The sequence below is a fragment of the Mirounga angustirostris genome, unplaced genomic scaffold, assembly GCF_029215605.1.
Source record: "Mirounga angustirostris isolate CCGP_5_RB_7025 unplaced genomic scaffold, mMirAng1.0.hap1 SCAF_13, whole genome shotgun sequence".
Lineage (NCBI taxonomy): Eukaryota > Metazoa > Chordata > Mammalia > Carnivora > Phocidae > Mirounga > Mirounga angustirostris.
Genome location: NW_026991721.1, coordinates 8,457,736 through 8,475,669, shown reverse-complemented (window position 1 = coordinate 8,475,669; position 17,934 = coordinate 8,457,736). Strand labels below are relative to the sequence as shown.

The 17,934-nt window shown below is 43.9% G+C and overlaps 2 protein-coding genes, 1 long non-coding RNA gene and 1 other non-coding gene across 6 annotated transcripts in view; 1 reads left to right on the top strand and 3 right to left on the bottom strand.

Moving 5' to 3' along the window:
- The window catches only part of ATL3 (atlastin GTPase 3), a 57,703-nt gene extending 52,696 nt beyond the window's left edge, over window positions 1-5,007 (bottom strand). The window contains exon 1 of the mRNA XM_045893444.3: window positions 4,629-5,007. Coding sequence (XP_045749400.1) covers window positions 4,629-4,674 — 46 coding nt within the window. The 5' untranslated portion in view covers window positions 4,675-5,007. The remainder of the gene's footprint in view (window positions 1-4,628) is intronic.
- LOC123858041 (U6 spliceosomal RNA) lies at window positions 2,779-2,885 on the bottom strand. Its single transcript, XR_006794011.1, has one exon. It is a non-coding gene; the product is annotated as a U6 spliceosomal RNA (small nuclear RNA).
- A 3,591-nt stretch (window positions 5,008-8,598) lies between the features above and the next one.
- LOC135362295 (uncharacterized) lies at window positions 8,599-12,429 on the bottom strand. 2 transcript variants are annotated; one of them, XR_010406815.1, is made up of 3 exons: window positions 12,158-12,429; window positions 11,892-12,002; window positions 8,599-11,214 (listed from the first exon to the last, which is right to left on the bottom strand). It is a non-coding gene; the product is annotated as an uncharacterized LOC135362295 (long non-coding RNA). The 2 variants fall into 2 exon arrangements; XR_010406816.1 differs by having other exon boundaries at window positions 11,902-12,002.
- Window positions 12,430-12,676: 247 nt separating this feature from the next.
- The window catches only part of RTN3 (reticulon 3), a 63,299-nt gene continuing 58,041 nt past the window's right edge, over window positions 12,677-17,934 (top strand). The window contains exons 1-2 of one of the 2 annotated variants that reach the window (XM_045893442.3): window positions 12,677-12,999; window positions 14,403-14,406. In XM_045893442.3, coding sequence (XP_045749398.2) covers window positions 12,861-12,999; window positions 14,403-14,406 — 143 coding nt within the window. In that variant the 5' untranslated portion in view covers window positions 12,677-12,860. The remainder of the gene's footprint in view (window positions 13,000-14,402; window positions 14,407-17,934) is intronic. The other variant, XM_045893441.2, reaches the window with a different exon arrangement.

Here is a 17,934-nt window from a genome sequence, read left to right as displayed (position 1 = left end):
GAAAGAATCTCAAGCATACCCTGAACTGAGTTAGGAGCCCAATGGGGCTCCACCTCATGACCCCGAGATCACAACCTAAGCCGAAACCAAGAATCAGACACTCAACTGACTGCGCCTCCCAAGAGCCCCTGCAGCTACTTTTAAAAAAGTCTTTTAGGGGCACCTGCGTGGTGCAGTGGGTTGAGCATCCAACTCTTGGTTTCGGCTCAGGTTGCAGTCTCAGGGTCCTGGGATTGAGGCCCACGTTGGGCTCCGCACTCGGTGTGGAGTCTGCTTGATATTCGCTCTCCCTCTGCCCCTCCCACTCATGCTGTCTCTCTCTCTCTCTCAAATAAATGAATAAAATCTTAAAAAAAAAAAAAGTCTTTTAAAAATTCAAAAGTAGCTGCATAGGCTAAATAAAAGCCGGTGAGACTACTTAATCATAATTGGCCTTTCCAGTCCTATGGAAAACATACATTCTCAGAAATAAATTCTATCAAAAAACATTATAGGGGAAAAAAAGCTTAAATTCCCCTCAAATATTTGAAAAGACCATCTGAACAGTGATAAATTCAATGAAACTAGTTAACTGGAAGCAGTTACAAATGCTATTTCAGAAAATTCATACAGAATTTAGTTGATCAATTAAACAGTGCAGACCAGGGTTTCTCAACCTCGGCACTGCTGGATAACTCTTTGTTGTGGGGAGCTAGCCTGTTCATTGTAGGATATTTAGCAGCAACTCTGGCCTCTACCCACTAGATACCGGTAGTGCTACCTCCTGGTTGTAAGACCCAAAAACGTCTGCAGATATTGCTAAATGTCCCACCGCAGCAAAATCACCCTGGGTTAAGAACCACTTACGGCAGAGCCAGCCCCAGTGCTCATCTTTACAATTCAGAGTTCCAGAAAGCAAATTAACTAGTTTCAGAAACATTTCACCAAGTAGAGTGAATGACTCAGGTTAAAGTTATGACCCGAGTTTTCCAGTTTCCTTTTAAAACACATTCACTAAAGGGCAAGAACAACACACCCAAAAACAGAAGCATACCATTTCATGCCTTGTTCTCGCTGGCAGTCTTCAAAGTTCCTAATTCAGGCAAGGCCAGAGAAAACACATCATCATACATGTCGGTAAGCCCTCAGCCAACTCAAAGGGCTGGGTGTGGTTCCATTCCGCTGATGGGGGGGGGAGTGCTTTTATATAGTCTATTTTGTCTTAAGGCAGTAAATATACTGGTAGATACAGACACTTTTAAAGTTGTTTCAATAAAAATACTACTTATGCCCAACAGAAGAGAATACTGGGGGAAATTTACATTAGAATCAATTAAAGGGTTTAAGAGGAAACTTTTTCTCAATTCATCTGTCATAAGAAATCTTTATACTTTAGCACAGAATGCTGAACAAAACCATATTTTGTCAATTTTGTAGTGCTTTATGGATTTATAAAGACCAATTATGACTAAACAGTACTTAAGATTCAGAAATGCAGAGACTAGGTTGAATCTAAAAATTATGCCAGGCTATGCTATAGAAAAAAAATTATTTTTAATAGAATGAGTTCAATATTCATCTTATTTGACTCAGCCCTAAAAATAAAAAATCACCAAAATCAGGGCGACTGGGTGGCTCAGTCGGTTAAGCACCTGCCTTCGGATCAGGTCCTGATCCCAGAGTCCTGGGATCCAGCCCCGCATCGCATCGGGCTCCCTGCTCAGCAGGAAGCCTGCTTCTCCCTCTCCCACTCCCCCTGCTTATGTTCCTTCTCTCACTGTGTCTGTCAAATAAATAGATAAAATCTTTAAAAAAAAAATTCACCAAAATCATTTTGGTTACCTGAAGGTTTTGTGTTCCAGATGAATAGGCTTTCTTCTTTTTTTTTTTTTTTTTAAACCAGGCGAAAGCGCAAACGCAGTTAATTGGCAATATTTGACTTGGATTCCTTATGATTTCAAGACATAAATACAGTTAATCTACTTTGTTTTTTCACCGACTATACCAGTAAAGTCTATTTCCTAACTTGTAATATACTTTAGCTGTGAAATATAACAACAAATTCTATCAAAATACATGCTAATAAAAAGCATTCTTTTTTTTTTTTTTTAATTTATTTGAGAGAGAGAGAGAGATTAACAGCATGAGAGGGGAGAGGGTCAGAGGGAGAAGCAGGCTCCCCGCTGAGCCGGGAGCCCGATGTGGGACTCGATCCCAGGACTCCGGGACCATGACCTTAGCCGAAGGCAGTCGCTTAACCAACTGAGCCACCCAGGCGCCCTAATAAAAAGCATTCTTTACAAATTTGCAAAGAGCATCAACTTCTCAATACACTGATATTATAAATTAGACTTCCTATTAAGTAGCAAATCAATTCAAATGTAAGCAACCACCTATAGAGAAATTTTATTATATTAGTATGCAAATCAGAATTACTCAATGTTTGTTTGTTTGTTTGTTTTTTAAAGATTTTATTTATTTGACAGTGAGAGATACAGCGAGAAAGGGAACACAAGCAGGGGGAGTGGGAGAGGGAGAAGCAGGCTTCCCGCGGAGCAGGGAGCCCGATGCGGGGCTCGATCCCAGGACCCTGGGATCATGACCTGAGCCGAAGGCAGACGCTTAACGACTGAGCCACCCAGGCGCCCCCTCAATGTTCTTTTTTTAACTGTTGCCTGGCCCCTCAACAGATTAAATCAGAATCTGTGGGTCCCATGCACTGTCAGGTTTAAAATACCGCAGGATATTCTTTTTTTTTTTTTTAATGTTGTCTACTCCTTTACTGTTATCTCCCCCACTAAAAATATGGAACGCTTCACGAATTTGCGTGTCATCCTTGCGCAGGGGCCATGCTAATCTTCTCTGTATCGTTCCAATTTTAGTATATGTGCTGCCGAAGCGAGCACACCGCAGGTTATTCTAATCATGCAGCAGAATGGAGATCCACAACCCAACTAAAGGGTTTTTTTCCTTTAAATAAAAGCTTTCCCCTCACTTTTCCCCCTTGATGTTTTTTTAAAGAATAAACTCCCAAAACCTCAAGATAACTTGGGAAAATGTTTTAAAATTCAGATAACTTTAAAATGCAGCTGTGTTATTTGAACAATTTCTCAGTTCACAAGGCCATAGACACTTTAACAGGCATGCCTAGTCATTATAGGCAAATTCTAGTTCTCAACAAGTTCACACAACCTGGGGTTCCCTATTTCATTGGAATCTTAATATGTAGCCAAACTGTTAAGTGACCTAGCACTGGGGGCTGGGGGAGGTAGAGAAAACTTTAATTTCTTGCTTCTTACAATTCTCTATTATCTCATTTTAAATTAGTGTGCATCTATCCTTTATTCTAAGATTTAGAAATCATAAAAATGAAAAACATACCTGCTCCACCATAGAACACCAATTTCAAAAAGCCTATTCTACACTATTGAGTGAAAACTACAAAAAGTATGCTAGTACACATTATTTATCCTTTGTTGTCATTTTTCCTAATTTCACGATTACTCCAATGAGATAGTAATTGGTAGCTAATAAAACAATGTGCTGTACTAGTGTTAATTCTTCATTATATAGAGATCCTTTTCATCCAAGCCTTTCCTTTACAGGTGGTAAAGCAGAAACAGGGATTTCTAGACTACAAGCTAGTTTCTGTGGAAAGTGAAAAAAAAAAAAAAAGCACTAATTTGAATTTCAGTTCACTGCAATACTGAACACTTGACGTGGATTAAAACCACGTAGGTTTTTGCTTCTCCAAAGGCAAGCCAAAATGTGAAACTGCGTTTTTCGTCCGTTAGTTCTTTTCTCCCTTTCACAAAACATCCCACCCAACTTCGTATTCAAATTTGAGGGCTGGGATTTATCTATTAAGATTCTTCAATGTTCTTTTCTTTTTTTGCTTTTAGATTTCGCACGTGAAACTCCTGGCGATTTCAAGAGCACACACATTAATCAAGAATAAAGCCAGATAAAATGACAGATGAAGTATCCTTCAATTTTTGATGAATCTCTACTTAATTTTTAATTCTTTCACCATTTTTTATGTCTTCAAGGAAGCAAGAGAACAACGTACTAAAAACTTCCTAAAAAAGCAATTTAGGCCACATTCTTTTATCTCGTTTATACAAAGAAGTGTGGGCTTAAAATCAACCTTCCTAATGCTTGTCAGCGCCTCGAGGTCGTGAGGATAAAAATTAAGCTTCCAACTCCGAAACGCTTCGCAGCCGTCCAGCGCTTTGTCAAAGACTGACAGTAAAGCATCTACGTTCCCGGTTCCCGGCCCGCGACCCTGCGAAGCGCCAGGCAAGGAGGGAGCCGCAGCCCCGGAGCGCGCGGCTCGGTCAGGGCGGGGCCGGCACGCCGCCCGTCCCCCGGCCTAGCGCACTGCCGGCCTCCCGCGAGCGCAGGGCCCGACCGCCGACGGCTGCCGCTCCCTCGGGAGCCGCGGGAAGCGCCGCCCGCGCCCGACCGGCCAGGCCTCACGAAGAGCCCCCAGCCCCGAATTCGCGGGCCGAGGGTACCCCGGCGAGGGGCGCAGGGTCCCAGCCCTGGGACGAGGAACGGGCGGCGGTGCGGGCGTTCTCCTCGGGGCTACAGCCGGGAGGGCGGCGGAAGGGCCACGGAGCGGGCCCGGGGAAAATTGGGAGCCTCACCTGCTCCTCCCGAGGCAGCCGCTACCGCTCGCTGAGGGGACAACATGGAGCCTCCGCCTTCAGCAGAAGCAGCAGGGGCGCAGAGAGGGATGGGCTGAGTCGTGAACGAACCGGGCCCAGGAGGTGGGAAACGGGCGGGGCCTGGGCTCTAGAAGAAACTGGGTAGGAGGTGGGGCTCGCAGAGCTTCGAGGGAACGAACACAGGGCGGGTCTGCGAGGCCGGACGGACCGCGCTACTCGCGGCGGGCGCTGGGCGGGCAGCGGCAGGAAGATGCACGCGGCCAAATCCCGCCACCGCCCAACGCGTGTGCTCCTGCGCGCGAGCGAGCCGCCGGCTACCTGGGACTGCGCACTAGGGAAGGCGGTCCGCTGGGAATTGTAGTCCCAAACTCTCTGGGTGCCCCCTCCTGCCGTCCCTATTCTGCGCACTCATCCGGGGCGGAGAGGAAACGGAAGAGAGGGAAGGGGCTTGGCGCGTCTCTTCGACGACTAAACTACAACTCCCAGCAGGCCATGCGGGGAAGGGAGGGGCGGGCCGGCTCAGGCCGGGGTCGGCCGGCCAGCCAGCCCCGCCGAGATCCTAGTCTTGAGACCCGCCCCGGGGCGGAGGACTTGGGATAACCCGCTGCTAGGCCCTGTCTGCCGCGTTTGACAGTTTCAGTGCTTAAGGACCAAAGGACCAAAGGGAGGCCTCAAACCTGGATGACGTGAGCGTCACTGGATTTTTAACGATTTTGACTTCACAAGGAGATGACGTGACTTCATCACCACCATCATCAGTTTCACCCCATAATCGCATGCCTGGCCAAGCCAAGTGGTGGACCATCACCACCACCCTTAACAGCTAAGAACTTCCAGGGAAACTCCTTCCACAGGCTCTGTCCAGCCTAAGCCATGGCCATGTTTTGTAAATGTCGGGTTTACAGGGCTTGCTTTGAAGCTCCTTTTTTTTTTTTTTTTTTTAAGATTTTATTTATTTATTTGAGAGAGAGAGAAAGCATGAGGTGGGGAGGGTCAGAGGGAGAAGCAGACTCCTCGCTGAGCAAGAGCCCGATGCGGGACTCGATCCCGAGACTCCAGAATCATGACCTGAGCCGAAGGCAGTCGCTCAACCGACTGAGCCACCCAGGCGCCCGAAGCTCCTTTTGCAAGCTCACCCTACTTAAACTGTGTGTTAGGTCAATACAAAACAAGGTTCTCCGAAAATGCTTTTTATTCACACTTCACGTGTGATTAAGAAAATGTCAGTTGTGAAGAGTCTTGTTAGTTTGGATTTGTTGGGGGTAAGGGCAGTTATTGGAGATAAGCAGCTGGTGGAGCTTATGGGAGGCTAAAGCATCCATCCATCCCATCAGCACCACCTTTTGGCATCACCATTCCCTCATTCATTAGACAAATTATTATACTTTCTTCTGCCTCTAACTTTTTTTTAAGCTTGTTTGTTTGTTTTTAAGTAATCTCTACACCCAACGGTGGGGCTCGAATCCACCAGAAGATCAAGAGCTGCATGCTCCTCTGACTGAGCCAACAAGACGCCCCACTTCTGCCTCTGCCTTAACTGTTATAATCCGCCCAGAACCTCCTTCCAGCCACCTCCAGGCCCTGCCAAGCCTTTGAGCTGTTTTTTTTTTTTTCTTACTTCCTGAGTGATTAGAACAGAGGAGAAGAGAGAGGTAATTTTGCCTAATCTTATCTAAAGAAATCCTGTTTTGATTTCTTTCCCTCTGCCTTCTTATTCTCCCCAAACTCTCAAGATTACTTGAATACCCTCCTCTAGGCTTTAGATTTAAGAGTCTATAGATTAGATCTAGTCCATTCAGGCCAGCAAGAAACCAGCCATGAACATCAGGGCAAGTGGTTATTGGGGTTTCACACTAGGTGTGCAGAAGGCAAGACCTACAGGATGTGACACAAGTCCAGGCCATTATGTGGCATGCTTAGGGAGAGGGGCCAAAGGCCAATGACTTGACACAATTGCAACACGCAGTGTAAGAATTTAAAATTGCACACACATCCCAGAATTCTCTAGTCCCCTTCCCCGTCCAACTTCATTAGACTTCTTACCATCTGACTTATGTTTTATTTTTATTTATTTATTTGAGAGAGAGAGAGCGAGCACGAGTGGGGTTAGGGGCAGAGGGAGAAGCAGACTCCCCGCTGAGCAGAGAGCCAGATGCTGGGCTCTATCTCAGGACCCTGGGATCATGACCTCAGCCGGAGGCAGACCCTTAACTGACTGAGCCACCCAGGCGCCCATGACTTATGTTATTTATTTATTTTTTTTAAAGATTTTATTTATTTATCTGAGACAGAGAGAATGAGAGAGACAGAGAGCACATGAGAGGGGGGGAGGGTCAGAGGGAGAAGCAGGCTCCCTGCGGGGCAGGGAGCCCGCGGGACTCGATCCTGGGACTCCAGGATCATGACCTGAGCCGAAGGCAGTCGCTTAACCAACTGAGCCACCCAGGCGCCCCCATGACTATGTTTTAAGTAAAACATAATCTTTTTGTTTCTCTTCCCACTAGAAGAGGAATTTTTGTCTGTTTTTGTTTACTGCTGTATCCACAGTGCTTCATACAATGCCAGGCAGATAGTAGAAACTCTAATATTTATTGAATGGATGGATAAAGAAGGGATATGAAACACCTAACACTGCTCACTCACTTTCTTGCTCCCTTAATATTAAGTCCCTAACTTTCGCTTTGAAACAAAATACGCTGTTCTATTTTAAGGGCTCCCAGTAGAGATCCACTGAAATCCATCCTGTTAGGAAGTGACCAGCAAACACTGACATTACATCTGTCTCAATTAATTGCATCAAAGTCAGTGTCAGCACATCAGCCTTCCCCATACCTTGTAGAAGTTTTTGGAATTTAGAACAACACAGTACAAATTATAGGTAGACTTTAGGATTAGTCACAACTTAGAAAGCTGCTCCTGTATACGAGAACTACATTTTGTTGTTAGTGTTGTTTCCTTCTCAAATAACCAGGGTCATCAAAACAGTGGACATTCAAAATGCTAAATATTGATAATACTGATTACAGCCTGCCTTCAGCCATCTCACTCTGAATTGAGTCATGTGGTATGACCAGAGGCTGAGCTTTCCTTGTGGTTTTCCAGAAGCAGGTGACATGTAGACATGTTGAGTGGTTAAGACCACAGGGTCTGGGTTGGGGTGCCTGGGTGGCTCAGTCGTTAAGTGTCTGCCTTCGGCTCAGGTCATGATCTCAGGGTCCTGGGATCGAGCCCCACATTGGACTCCCTGCTCGGCGGGAAGCCTGCTTCTCCCTCTCCCACTCCCCCTGCTTGTGTTCCCTCTCTCGCTGTGTCTCTCTCTGTCAAATAAATAAATAAAATCTTTAAAAAAAAAAAAAAAAAGACCACAGGGTCTGGGGTCAGACTCACCTGGCTTTGAATCCTGGCTTCGATGCTTACTAGCTGCACAAACCTGGGTGACTTACTTAACCTCTTTGAACTTATTTCATTATCTATTGCCACATGATGTGAGTTGTTGTGGGTTAAAATAGATCTAAGTATTTGGCAATTATGACTGATGCATAGTTAGTGTTCAAAAATTGGTAATCATATTCATTCTGGAAAGCCAAAACAAAGTCATAATCAAGTATTCTATGAAGCACAGAAATAATAAAATTGTTTTCTGCAGTGACATCCACTGTGACTCAGGTTCCAAAGCTTTCCAAAAATAGCTTTCCAAAATTCTTATGTGCCAGGCATAGTGCTAGGCAGTATTGTTGACATATGCATAAGACATATTCCTGTCCTCCAGAGACTCCCAGTCTTGTGGGATAAACAGCCAAGTAAATAATTATCACTCACTGTGACTGTGCGGGCCTCAGTTCAGCCTTTTCTCTTACCGCCTACTCGTAGGATCCATGTTTAAGCAACAGTCTGGGGCCTCAGAAGGGACAGACTGGACCACTGGCATCCCTGGGCATCATTAAAAAAAAAAAAAAAAAAGATTTATTTATTTATTTTAGGTGGGGAGGGGCAGAGGAAGAGGAAGAGAGAATCCTCAAACAGACTCCCTGCTGAGCGGGGAGGCCCACATGGGACCTTGAATCCCAGGACCCTGGGATCATGACCTAAGCCAAAATCAAGAATCGGATGCTTAACTGACTGAGCCATCCAGGCGCCCGACTATTTTCTTTTTATAAACTATGAACACCAAGTCAATAGCTCATTCTATACACAGAGCAAACATTTAAGTACTTAATATACAAATATTTAAATGATGCCCAGCTGGGCACCTGGTGTCTTAGGGTCCAAGATTCTGTGCGACTAAGCCCCAAGCTGAGTCGGGCTCTGCGCTGGGTGTGGAGCCTGCTCAAGATTCTCTCTCTCCCTCTCCCTCTGCCCCTCCCCTGCCTCTCTCTCTGAAAAAAAAAAAAAAAGAAAGAAAAGAAAATATAGTCAACCCCAACTCACAGGCTGTTATAAAGTTGGATATTAGGCCCTCAACATGGTGGTAATACTCTAAGAGCTCAAGACCTACCAGCTGCTTCATTCTTGTTCTTGTTAACAGTATGGCTCTCTGTCTCTTCAAAAGGATACTAGAAAGGATCACTAGAATTTACAATTAAGGAAAGGAAGCAACATACCTGTGTATAGCATGCTATCATTTGTGTTAAAGAGTAAACGAAGGGGCGCCTGGGTGGCTCAGTCAGTTAAATGTCTGCCTTCGGCTCAGGTCATGAGCCCAGGGTCCTGGGGTGGAGCCCCAAGTTGGGCTCACTGCTTGGTGGGGGGAGTCAGCTCCTCCCTCTGCCCCTCCCCCCTGCTCATGCTCTTTCTCTCTCTTTCTCTCTCAAATAAATAAAATCTTAAAATATAGGGTGCCTGGGTGGCTCAGTCGTTAAGCGTCTGCCTTCGGCTCAGGTCATGATCCCAGGGTCCTGGGATCGAGCCCCGCATTGGGCTCCCTGCTCGGCGGGAAGCCAGCTTCTCCCTTACCCACTCCCTCTGCTTGTGTTCCTTCTCTCACTGTGTCTCTCTCTGTCAAATAAATAAAATATTAAAAAAAAAAAATCTTAAAATATATATATTTTTTAAAAGAGCGAATGAGGATAAAGATTTGCTATATTCACCTTTGCACTTGCCACAAAAAGCTCCTAACAGTACTTACCTATGTGTGCGTAGAGGGGGAGACTAGGAGCTAGAGAGAGGTTAATAACAGAAGAAAACTTTAAGGTATATATACACTCATATATATGTGAACATATATATATATATATGACATACAAATATATTCGAAGAGATTTTTTTAATTAAAAAATACTTTTTTCTAATAGTCAAGAAAAAGATGGGATAATGAGATGGCCCAGAAGCTGAGTGGGGAAATTAGCAGTCCTATAAGGACTGTAAATACCAGTGTAAATACCAGTCCTACAAGGACAGGGCCAAGGAAGAAGAGGCCCAGCTCAGTGCCTCAGCAGTAAAAATTGCTCCACAGAACTGAGAAGTGGCTATGCTCCAGTGAGCATTTAAAAATCCCATCTGAGCCCTTCCCTGCCTGCAAACATTCACTGAATCCCTATCAGCCTTAAAAGGAAGCCTTGGTTCCTTAGTGCTATAGTACCTCTTCTCCACACTCTGGCCCCAACACATCTTCCCCATTTTATCTCCGTCTTGTTAGCCCTTGGCTCTAGCCAACCTGGGCTAACCACACCCAAAACACCTTATCCAGGGTCACACTCGGACCCTCTAGCCACCACAGATGGCTGTGCTTTCTATGTGTAGGTCTAAGGCAGCCTGTGGAGGGGAGGGGCAAGAGAGGATCAAATCTAGGCCAAGTTCTGCTAAACAAGCCAGCATTGAAGTGCATCATGGGTTGGGCTAGGAGGAAGGGGTGCTCTTCTGTGACTGGTCTGCCCACAAGGAGGTCTTATTGTACACTTGCACAAAAGCAGCCCCTGGCATTTGCTTCATACCATTCTCCTCTGCCTTTAATGACCTCCTTACCATTCCAAACTCCCATCTAACTTTGCGCTTCTTCATAAAACCTCCGGAAGCCACTACAACTCCATAGTGACTCCCTCTCCCTTTAAATCCGTGCAATTCACTGCCATCTAAGCAGAACACTATAGCTTTGTGTTGCTGGGGGTTGTTTTGGTTGCTATTTAATTTTTATTTTTATGTGAGTATGTTTTAAGCCCCAACTAGCTTGTAAGCTCATTGAAGATAGGACAAACATTTTTTGGATTCCTCCAAATTTCCCAGGAGAGTGTCATTCACTCAGCAGGTGATCAGTAAACATTTGTGGAACAAACCTTATATACAAATAACATCTCAAGCAAGAGTCAGTCTCAGGGAATTTACTGGTACAGCAAGAGGGAGCAGGAAGGAAAGGCAGCTTCAGGAATTGGACCTGGCACAAGACCTCTGATGTAAGAAATCTTAAGAGTATGAAAGGACCACCAAGACAACATCAGTGTCTTGATTTTTAGTTTCTTTTCTCTGCTTCTAGTTACCATGAAAACAGGATTCCTTTCCAAGCAGGGTCTTCAGATCCTAGCAATCGCTGTCAGGGCTAGGGACCAGCATCGTTCATTTCCTTATCCAGCTCCTAATAACATACATTTTTAAAGTTTATGCATTTATTAGAATGAGTAGATAACTGGCTTGGTTATCAGATTGGCTTGTATTTCCCTTTGTCATCTAAAGGACAGATTGCTGCATTATCAAGTGATGCTGTAAGTGTCAGAGTAAGATATTTGCCACAAAGTTATTTTGGGAAATATTTTCTGTGCCTGTTTTTCAGAACGTTGCAATGGCCAGTTTTTTTCCTGTTTGAGCTTTACCTGACCTTAAAAACTGTCAAGGGCAGATGTAGTCCACTTCCTGTTCTAGAAGATTTCCACTGGTCAGATCGCTTTTCCTCTGTGTTGCTGCCTAGCTTACTACCTCCCCCTTCATGAGGCTGCATCTCTACAGGATCTGCTGATCTTGCAGTTGCCCTTCAGGTCATCGATTGCTGCTTTAGCAATAACAAGGGCAACAGTTTTGATCATGGTCATTTCCAGTTTACGTTCCCCTTTTTAAAAGAATTATGCACATTTCAAATATTTTAACCAGGCTTATGGAGAAGCCTTTCTATTTCACAATCCAACCAAAGAGAAGACAAAAAAATTCAGTATAAGCTAGATATCTGGTTTCAAGTAAATTCTCTGCAAAGGACTCCATTTAGGCTATGAATAAAATTCAATTATGTGTATTTTGTGCCCTATTCTCAATTTTTAATACCTTATCTTACCCTCCTTCATGACCGCAGCCAGGCTGTTATCTCCTGGCTCTTCTTTTTCCTCATTAGCTCAGCTATTGTTTCTTCAAAATATGTCTTCTTTACCTGATAGCCTATTTGGAAGAAAGGACAACCTTAAGACCCAAGGTGGACTCCTCTTTGGGAACAGAAACAACGTAAGAATATGAAGCAGGTTCTGCAGCTGCATTGCAATGTGACTGGAATGAGTAATAGCTTTTCATTCTGTCTAGCATCTTGCTCCACCTACCGAATGGGAGACAGTGCCATCTCCGCTCCTGGTGATATTACGACACATCCACAAAAATTCATAAAGCACCTTGCAGAGTGGGCCTATCCACATTGTGGTTTTCACTTTTCATTGGCGTCACACACACACAGGCCGAAACGCATCAGACAATAGACATCCGCTCTGGAATTTATGGGAAAGACATACTCCAGCTAATGGAAGCAAAAGAAACTAATATCGTTAAAACACATAATCCGCCGCGCCTGAAGCATTCACAAAGAGTTGTAAAGAGACACTAACCTGCAGGACCCCCTCCCACTTCGGCCGCAGTGGTGGGCGGAGCTTGATACTTGGCCACGCCTCTTGCGTCTCGTTCCCGGAGAGGCACGGCCCACCCCGGCCTCCCGCGCGGACGCAGCGTGAAGCCAGTTTTGCCCCTCCTTCCCCGCAGGAGCGCGGAGGGACAGTTCTTGCGCTTGCGCCTTGCGTCGCTGGGCGCCTAGGCGCGACCGCCGCCCGCCCGAGAGCCTTTTGTGCGCCTGCGCGCTCGCGCTCCCGCCCTCTAGCTGCGCTCGGCTGAGTCAGTCAGTCTGTCGGAGTCTGTCCTCGGAGCAGGAGGAGCGGAGGGTCTTCTGAGAGCTTGCTGCTCGATTATTTTCTTTCCCCTCCCTCTCTCCCGCCCCGCATCTCTCTTCACCCCTTTCCTGCCCTTGCTCGCGCAGCCATGGCGGAGCCGTCGGCGGCCACTCAGTCCCCGTCCGTTTCCTCGTCGTCCTCCGGGGCCGAACCCTCGGCGCCCGGCGGCGGGAGCCCTGGATCCTGCCCCGCCCTGGGGGCGAAGAGCTGCGGCTCCTCCTGTGCGGGTGAGGCGCGCGGGGGAACCCCGCCTTCGAGGGGCTTGTTTTGGGGGTCGGGGAAGGCAGATCACCCTCGCCTACTGGAGGCTTCAGCCCCCGGGAACGAGCGTCTGGAAAATGGGCTAAGGGGGAGGGGAGCGTAAGGTGGTGCAGACGGTGAGGAAATAACGGGGTGTGAGGCAAACAGGTTGGAGGCGGGGAGATATTCTAGGGAGTGGGCGTTAACGCCGAGGCAGGGTAGGTGGGGGAAAACAGCAGTTTGGGGGAGCCGTCCGCTGAACCGGGGTTTAGTGGAGGATTAGAGAGATTGAGAGGATTGGGGCAGATTGGTTGTAGGAGAAAGAACTAGTTACGATTTTGAGGGGATGATGGTGAAAGGGTTGCATTGCAGGTTTGCGGACAGATGTTGACATAATCAGAAATTCATGGTAGTCTTGCAAAAAAATTTTTTTTTGGTTTCCCGTGGGGAGGATCAGGAAGTTTCATGGAAACATGGTAGCCGTTTTCTATACCCTTTTTATCTGCTTGCTTTTGTGTGTGTGTGTGTGTGTGTGTGTGTGTGGCTAGACTCTCTAAATGCCCGCTTTTTTGAGGCTCTGAGGTAAGAGGAGGCGTGATGAGAATAGCTCAGGAAGATTTGGGAGGGAGCAGCTGATGGTCCAAGATGGATCCGTGGCTGCATCTGCAACACCGCCTGCTCTTCACTGGCGCGCCGTGGGGGTGGGAACAAGCAATCAGTTGCTTATATTCTAGAAGATAATAAGAGTCACGCCAAGCCATTAACAAACACATTTTGATTTCATGCTCTCTATGGGCTATTATCGATCCCAGTGTAACAAAAGGGGGTGTTTAGCGCAGAAAGGGGGAGGGGGAGAAAAATTAGACAAAGCAGGAGCTGGTTGAACCCCATTCTCCTATCTCTGTGAAAGACTAGGAGGGAAGCTGCAGGCCGCTTTTAGTTTCCATTGTATACGCGTTTGCCTGCTGGTGGGAGCTGGCTGGCAAGCTCAAGCTCCCCTCATGCAGAGATCTGCAGTGCAGATGCCTTCTTGAGGGGGAAAAAAAAAATGCACCCTGGGCAGGTGGTGGTTCTTAAAGGAACGCAGTCTTTGAAGAAAAGAAAAAAACCTTTTTGTCAAAAGAAGTGGGCCATAAGCCCGGGAGAGTACAGATAATTTTGCCCTGTATTTAGTTACCTTAAAGGATTTTGAGGGGTTTTAAAATACTTCACCGTCTCCTTTGCCAGAATCTCAGGTTGATGTAAGGAATGTAGAATTTCTGATCTTCACTTTAAATACATTCTCTAGGTGTTGGGTTTTTGTTTTGTTTTAATTAATGTCTACACCCAAGGTGGGGCTCAAACTCACAACCCCGAGATCAAGAGTTGGATGCTCCACCAACTGAGCCAGCCAGGTGCCCCTTTTTCTGTAGGTGTTTTTTGAACAGTGGATTTCCACATAAGAGCTTTGGTACCCTTTTGGATTTTCCACTGTGGTTTTGGCCATTTCAGTAGAAACAGTATCAAAGGAAGCTTCTGCAAGGTCAAGATTAGCTGTCCAGATAAAGGAATGAGGCTGCAAATTTAGAACTCTTTTTCCCTTTAAACCACCAGCGTTTCTCCTCCAAATTTTTGTGTTCTGGGCAAAGGTCCAGATGAACAGCAGTTTCCCTATAACTTAGCAACTTGGTGTTTTGGATTTAACCACTTGTCATTGCTTACCGTTTGGTTGTTGGCCCTTTTGTACATAGCTTTTGATACTTCTTGATTTTAAATTTTTGATTCACCTGAAAAATACTTTGTCTTAAATTCTTATCTATTGTAGATGTGTATTAATATTATCTAAAAAGGCATTAATACAGTTTTGGTGGGCCTCATTTGTCAGGTCACTACTTGAAAAGTTTAGCTTAAGATACTGCAATGTGTAGTTATCATTCCATTGGAGAAGCTCTTCCCCTTGCAGAATATTTTCTCCATACCTCATAGGAAATGTCGTAGGCTTCTGCACTATGAAAATAAGATGAAGCTTGTTACTCCACAATTTAACCTATTTAAAATGGATATTTAAAAATCTGTCTTGATTGCTTAAAATCTACAAGTGTTGATGTCAACCTTCAGCTTCACATTCTTTCACCAAGCTCCGCTTGGTTTTAGAGACTTTCAAAAAGTAAAAGAAGTGGTCGATTGATGTCCTGCAGGAAAAAGTTTTGTCTTGATTGACCTATCCAGTAACAGCTTTCAGAAATATTAGTTCCTACTAAAGGTAGAGAATGAGTGATCGCACTCCCTGGTCTAGTGCCTCAGGGACTGGTGCAGCCAGCATTGTAATATGCTTGGAGAAGGAGGTCAAGTGCCAGAATTGGCTTTCCAGATTTCTGCCTTTGAAGAAAATCAAAGATCTCAAAGGCAGAAAATTGAGATTAAGGTAAAAGAAACTTAAATATTTGGTGTTCTTTTCAGGAGGAGAATTGCCTTTATTAGGCATCAAGTATAGGTACATGTCTGTTGTCTGAACTTTAGAAGTTTACTGTTTTTATAGCATTTGAAATTCTGTAACTTGCCAGCGACTGTTCTTTATTATTGCTATGAAAATCATGATGCCAGAATAAAGCTGCATTTCTTTTCTCTGTTCATGGAAATTAAGTCAAAGCAAAAACAGCTTGCACAATTAAAAAAAAAAAGTTTTTGCTTTATACTTACTTTCCTTACTCATGAAACCTAGTTGTCCTGTGTAGTTTTTATGGCACCATTTCACACTCTGTCCTATCATGTCAATCAAATGTGAGTATGTAATTTGCATTTTTTGTCTTAACCCTTAGAAATCTACTTGTTCAGCACTGACATTATTATATTCGTGTCAGATTGTCAGTGGCAGTATAACATGGTGATAAACACACAGATTTGAGCTCCAGAGGCACAAAGATTTCAAGCCTAATTCTGTCTCTTAATTGTATGACCTTGTGCATATCATGAGCCTCAGCAATATGACCTAGGCAAATTTGCTTTGTGCCCTAAAATCTGAACTCTTATTGAGTAAAAATACCTAATATTTGATATATCTGTTTGCAGGTTACAAACTATTTGCACATACATACAAAATAGCAATTGAATTACAAGTGAGAAATCATAATCTTCCTCAAGATGAAGTAAGATCTGATAGGACTTCTTCTTTTTAAAAGTGAATCTATTTCAGCTTTTGACCTTTCACGTTAATGTCTTAAAGCTACCAGCCCTTTCATTCAGCTAATCTGTTAGAAGGGAGGTGGGGGGTAGCCAAAGTGTTTTGTAGATAGCTTGACGTGAACCAATATGCTAAAGTATTGGGGTGCCTGGCTGGCTCAGTGGAAAAAGCATGCGACTCTTGATCTTGGGGTGGTGAATTCAAGCACCATGTGGGGTGTAGAGATTACTTAAGTAAATAAATGTTTAAAAAAGATATGCCTAAGTATTGTCTGCAGCATTCTAACCATAAGTGTAGTTCTGATGCACTATGAACCTGCTGTCACTGGAAGCAAGAGTACAGGAGACAGCAAGAATGGTCGTGTCAATATAGTTTACATTTGCCTGTTGAGTTGGATGGTTTTTTTGTTTCCCGGAAACAAAAAAGGGTTCTTTTAATGCTTTTTTCCTCTTAGAGTCACATTCACAAATAATTTAACCATTCTGATTGAACAAACCAGTCTCATACATTTGACAGGTATACCTTAATCTTAAATTGAAATCTCTAGAGGATTGTTTATTAAATTGCTGGTAAGTGCATCATTTTTAATTTTTATGATTTTAGAGATGGTCTGAAAACAAAACAAAATGAATATCATTGCTTTTATTGTATTCTGTGGTAAGGAAATTATATATTTGTCTTGATATAGGACTCACTGCTTTTACTGTATTCTCTGGTAAGGAAATTATATATTTGTCCAGATACAGGACTCACTGTTTTTGTTTTTGGGGGGGTGGGAAACGACTCACCTGTTTAATCCTGTTCATGTTTCAAGCACTTGTAAATGAAGTTTGGTAGTAAAGGAATTGGTGACATGTCATTGAAGTTTAGGGAAAGTTAAATTTTCCAGTTTTGTTTGAGGTTGTTTGTTGTATAGAAAAGTACTTCTCTTTAGTAGTAATCCTGGAACTTACCGTTTTTGTAATTCCAAGTGGAATTATAAAGGCTCCAAATAAATGAATAACTATGTGTATTTATTGTATGTACTTAGCTTATAGTTCGTGCTTGACTTTATTGTTAATGGTGAATTTATAACTGCCTCCTAAACTATATAAACTTGTGAAAAATATATAAATTTCGTAATAAAACTTTTTAGGTAAAAATTATCAAGTTGGCATTATGTTCATATAATTATCTCATTCAGAAGTTGCCCAGGAAACTGACTTACCTTTTATTCAGTTCATTTATAACAGCTGTTAATTCTAGAATTATTTTTGGTCATTGGGTATGCTAAAGATGTTTTGAAAAACTGTGTATGCCAAGTAATTTTAGCTATAATCAGTATTGCTTGTGATTGCATTCTTGAAGTCTTTTGCTACATTTCCATGATGTATGTAAAACATGTTACTCTGTGAAACTGCAATTTCTCAGAATCCCTTAAAATACTGTATAGGATTTGTGTTTTTATTTTGTTAGGAAAGGGTGTAATTGTCAGTAGGTAGCCCACTCTCATGATTTTTTTTTTAATTTCAGAGAAACGTACTTCTCTGTTTTCTCCAATCAACTGTTTTATTTCTCCCTGTAAGCACATCGTCATAACCTAACCAGGAGAGGTGCGAGCTTTCTGACATGTTCCTCATTGGCCGCTCGCCCTTAGGATATATTGAAGGGTATTTGGGGAAAATTTTTTAAGCAAAACTGATACAGAGGCCCTTTTGTCCTATTACCTGAAAGCATTTCAACAGTGAGAAAGAAGTGTCTTCATTTTAATTAGGAGGTAGAA